The sequence below is a fragment of the Monopterus albus genome, unplaced genomic scaffold (assembly GCF_001952655.1).
Source record: "Monopterus albus unplaced genomic scaffold, M_albus_1.0 scaffold35.1, whole genome shotgun sequence".
Classification (NCBI taxonomy): Eukaryota; Metazoa; Chordata; class Actinopteri; order Synbranchiformes; family Synbranchidae; genus Monopterus; species Monopterus albus.
Window position 1 is genome coordinate 1746657 of NW_018127915.1, and position 4860 is coordinate 1751516.

The following is a 4860-nucleotide window of genomic DNA, read 5'->3' on the forward strand; positions in this document are numbered from 1 at the left end:
TCCCATGGACAAGTCTGGGTTTGGCAGTTGCCAAGAGAACGGTACCTGTCTGACTGCATTGTGCCAAGTGTAAAGTTTGGTGGAGAGGGGATTATGATGGGGGGTTGTGTTTCAGGATTTGGGCTTGGCCCCTTAGTGCCTCAGCATACCAAGACATTTTGGACAATTTCATAAATAAACTGATTTCTAACAGATGCCATAAGTTGTGATTTTATAGTATGTAAGTACTTTGGCTATAGCTTTTTGTGACTTTCTATCTCTGCTTGAGATAGAAGCCCAAAACTAAATGGAGAGTGCAGACCTCCACCAAGGCAGATCGGTTTCCCGGTAATGCCATTACACCTAAAAGCAATATTCCCATGATAGTTTGACCCTCATGAGATTTCTTGACAATGAAAACCTAACCCTGCCATTTGGAATCACACTGATATTATTATTAGTTTGAAAATTATTCAAGAAAACCAATAGACACAAATGATTAGTAAATGCTATGAACAGCTAAATAAATGTCCCGTGCAGACGGACATAACAATGTGCCCTAACTGTCCTTCACAGACACACACAGCTCTCACCATTCGGCTGCATGGAAGTTCACTTTATTTTCAGCGTACCTTATGGTAGACTTCTTAGCTCCACTCGTCTTCACGCAGCTGCACACTTTCGCCACTAGGGGGTTCACATACCCGCAACAGCTTTCCAACACACAAACGTGACAAATCCTTTAGAATAATTCCTGGATCCAGATGATGATCCAGATCAGCGCCGAAATTGAATGGACAGTTCCGTTGGCCGAACCCTACATCTCCAAGGAGTTTCATCCAAATCCATTAATTACGTTTTGAGTTACGCTGTGAACAAACCAACCAACCATCAAACACATTACCTCTGCTTTGGTCTAATGAGGCCATGACAATGAAGTTCCTTATGAAGGGTTTGTCTTTTCATCTGCTTCCTGCATACAGCCAAACATTTCTGTGGGTTGTGTATTTTTATACTATACTATGGGATCAGTTCTAAGGTAATATGGCTTCACCTTTCATTGTTATGCAGATGACATCCAGATATATTTACCAATAAAAGCAGCCGGGGTGATGCCTCTACAGCCACTGTTTGACAGACCTGAAAGTGTGGCTGGCGCAGAACCTTTTAAAATTAAATGAGGATAAAACTGAGTGTGTTTTATTTGGCAATCTGGTGAACTTTGCGGCTTTTAACCCTGACTTAGGCCCCCTGGCTCATCATCTGAAGATGACTGTAAGAAACCTAGGGGTAATGTTTGACAATGACTTAAGACTTGACAAGCAGATCAACTCAGTCGTAAAATCTAGTTTCTTTCACCTGAGGTTGTTAAGTAAAGCCAAGTCATTTCTTTATTTTAATGAGATTGCAGTTCATGCTTTTATAACCTCTAGACTTGACTATTGTAATGCATTATACTGTACCTTGGTGTTAATCAGTCATCTCTCACTCAAATGGTCCAAAATGCTGCAGCTCATTTTTTAACAAGTACCAGGAAATTTGACCATATAACCACGGTACTGACCTCTCTTCACTGGCTTCCAGTCCATTTTAGAATTCATTTTAAGCTATTGGTTTTTGTTTTTTAAGGCTCTTAATGGTTTGGCACCGCCCTACCTGAGTTGGTTAGGTGGCGCGAACCTACAAGATTGCTCAGATCATCAAGCCAGTTTCCTTCCGAGGTTCCCAGGGCCAGATAAAAACGCTGGGGTGACCGTGCTTTTACTGTTGCAGCTCCTAAATTGTGGAATGGTTTACCTCTTAATGATCATCTACAGACTTGACAACTTTTAAATCATTGATTAAAACATATTTATTCACTTTGGGTTTTTAATACATAGTATTGTCTGATGCTTCCTTCTTTTAACTGTTGATTCTGTGTAGTTCATGTGTTTATGTTCTTATGTTTTTATTCTTCTATTGATATTATTTATTTTAGTTCTTACCTTGCCCTTGTAAAGTACTTTAGTCAATCAAAGTAAAGTGCTATATAAATACATTTTGATTTGATTGTACTTTGATGTGGCACTGATGCTTACACCCCCCACCACACACACACACTCTTGAATCTAATACACTCTAATGGTTTTTAGCTAATTTGATGTTTGTTCCCATTAACCCGTCATAATGGGATTGTGCTTGATTGAAGCTCTCTGTGGATCTCAGTCATTAGCTGTGGCGTTTCTGTTTTTGACTGGATTCCTTTCTTACTGAATGACAGGAAATATGAAAAGGGTTGTTATTTAGTTTAAAAATGATACACCGTGTTCCCAGAGCTGCAGAAGAAAACACATTGGCTATCAGTGTGTGTTGCGTAAATGCAGTTTATGAAATGATTCATTCCAGAGGCATTTTGATTAAATCTCAGTAGAGAAGGAGCTTTTTCTCCTTCTTGATTTGCTCGCCCTGTCTGTGCATCATCCCACACATCCACCCCCTCTGTATCTTACCTCCTGCCTCTCTCTATCTCTCCATCAGGGAGCTGAAGCACAGAGCGACACAGCAACCTAATGAGCCCAAGTTCCAGATACACGACTACATTGATTCTCAGAAGCACAAGTCTGGCTGCTGTGGTCACATGTAGCTGATCACCAGGCAGAGTGAGAGACAGTGGGTACGAGGTAAAAATATCTGCTGTCCTATCAAAAGCCAACCCCAGCACCAAACCTGAGAAGTAGAGATCCTCACCTTCTCCGCTGAGCTTTTAGCTGAATGAAAGTGAATCTGGATTGACCGCCATCTCTTGTCTGAAATGTGAATTTAAAACTTTTTATGTCATGTGTAGAAATGTGCGTGGTCTTTGTGGTGGCAGTTGTGTCAAATTGCAAGTCAGGAGTTACAATCTTAAATGCTATATCCATCTGCAGGGACAAAAAGCAAACAGATTCATCATTCTACTCTTGAAAAACATCAGTTTTATAAGAACAATCAATATGACTGTTGATGTGGATATAGCTTTTTGCCATGCAGCTCTTGGTCTGTCATTCCAGTTTGACTAGGCTGTGAACTGAATCCCTTTTGGCCTTACAGTCTCCATCTTTATTCATTGAGAATTTTAGTGTATTTGAGAAATGGACTTCAGTCTCACAGTCAGATTGTAGCTCAAATGATCCTGTCTGATCACATCTGTACAGCTGTTAGAATAAAGCCAACATTCTGAGGGCGCTTGCCCACTGTGTGTCTGTCTGTACATTCAATTCAGGGCCAGTGAAACTTCATTCGAAGTACTGTACATGTAACTGTGCTGGAGGATCGTCCCACTGTTGCACCAGGCTACGTACAAAGAGATTATTTTCATGTCTTTAGTGACAGATTCCTCAGCATGCCCTTTACTATTTACACACAGAGATACACACACACACACACACACAGCACTCTTAAACATTGTTGTCTCCTTGTAATGATGGATGTTGTTGTGTAGACTGTACCAAAGTTGTATTTGTTCACACACCACATCGTGAAACTCGTTTCTTTGTACAATGTTCATTATGAATGTTTGCTTGTCGAACTTGCTCGATGTCACATTTGTCCCTCCTCTGAGGTGTCACGGTGATCACAAAGTGCCATGACAAAGTGCTTTGTTATCATATATATAAAAGTATATTTTGTAATGTATGTAGTGGTGTTTTATTGAAGTCAGTCTCATCTGTGTGTCTTTGTGTGTGTCCTGGGGTGGGAGTCACTGAGGGTGATGACGGGATGTGCTGAGGTTAATAAGCCACCGAGTGGCAGCAGCTACCCTGTTTACGCTCCAGTATGCAGCACTAGGAAGCGTTTCATCCATCAGGTCCTAGTGGACATGTTGATATTGTATTTTTAGTCTATTTCATGTGTTTAAAAAATGCATAACATCATGTCATGATGTTTTTGTTACACCCTCAGTGCAACCACGGTATTATTTATGTGTAAGGTAAACTTTGTGGCATACCGTGGTTGCACTGAGGGTGTATTTATGTGTAAGGTAAACTTTGTGGCCATCACAGTGAATCAAACATGGAGTACATGTATGAGTCACTGTAATGAGCTGTACACCTACTGAACTCTCCTCCTCTCCCACCTATGAGTCACACTGAAGACACAGTGAGGAGCCTGTACATTCTCCATCCTTTACTGTGGAAAAAGAACAGTCCTGATTCTCCCTGCTGTATGTGTTAAATCTACTCTAGTTACCAATACTGATGTTCTGGTAGCTTTAAATATCCAGACTGGAGAGTGTTGAGAGTTCCTGCCTCTGCCCACTCAGGTCTGGACGCATTCTCAGCTAAAACATCAAATCCTGTCTGAGGTTTTACTTCAGGCTCTATTTTTACCGTTGTGTCACTCGGGTGTAGCGACTGGCTCCAAAGGATTGTAAGGTTTAAAAGGTGATGCTGATCAATACTGTCAAAGCTCTCGTAGTACCTACATTGTGCATAGCGATCATTAGAATCTCATCTAAACTGAAAAGTGCCATAACTAAGTCTTTGTTAATTAGTTGACCATCAAACCATTCAGCAACCCCTCGTGCCCTCTGGATGGGAGCACTGTCATCCTACAGTAGAAGAGCCCACTCATTTATTCAGGTTTTCCTTTCTTTTGTCCTCCTGGTCACATTACATAGCTCTGCAGACATTAAGAAATGACTGGATGGAAACTTAATCCTTTCCAGGAGGAAAATTCCCTGAACTTCCTGTTATTAAGTGCTACGGAACAGAAGGAATTATAATGATGCAATATAAAAAAATGTGTATAAAAAGGCACAGACGGTGAATAAAAATGAACTAGTGTTTTTAAACAATGTTAAAATGACATATTTATGTGGGCTGTTTTCACTGTAGTTACAAATGTAGATGTAAAATGTGC

At 40.6% G+C, this 4860-nt stretch overlaps 1 protein-coding gene across 2 annotated transcripts in view; it reads left to right on the forward strand.

The window, feature by feature from the left end:
* The window catches only part of zgc:112183 (ras-related protein Rab-37), an 11969-nt gene extending 8358 nt beyond the window's left edge, over positions 1–3611 (forward strand). The window contains exon 9 of one of the 2 annotated variants that reach the window (XM_020597908.1): positions 2497–3611. In XM_020597908.1, the coding sequence (XP_020453564.1) occupies positions 2497–2602 (106 nt within the window). In that variant the 3' untranslated portion in view covers positions 2603–3611. The remainder of the gene's footprint in view (positions 1–2496) is intronic. The other variant, XM_020597909.1, reaches the window with a different exon arrangement.
* Positions 3612–4860: the final 1249 nt, after the last annotated feature.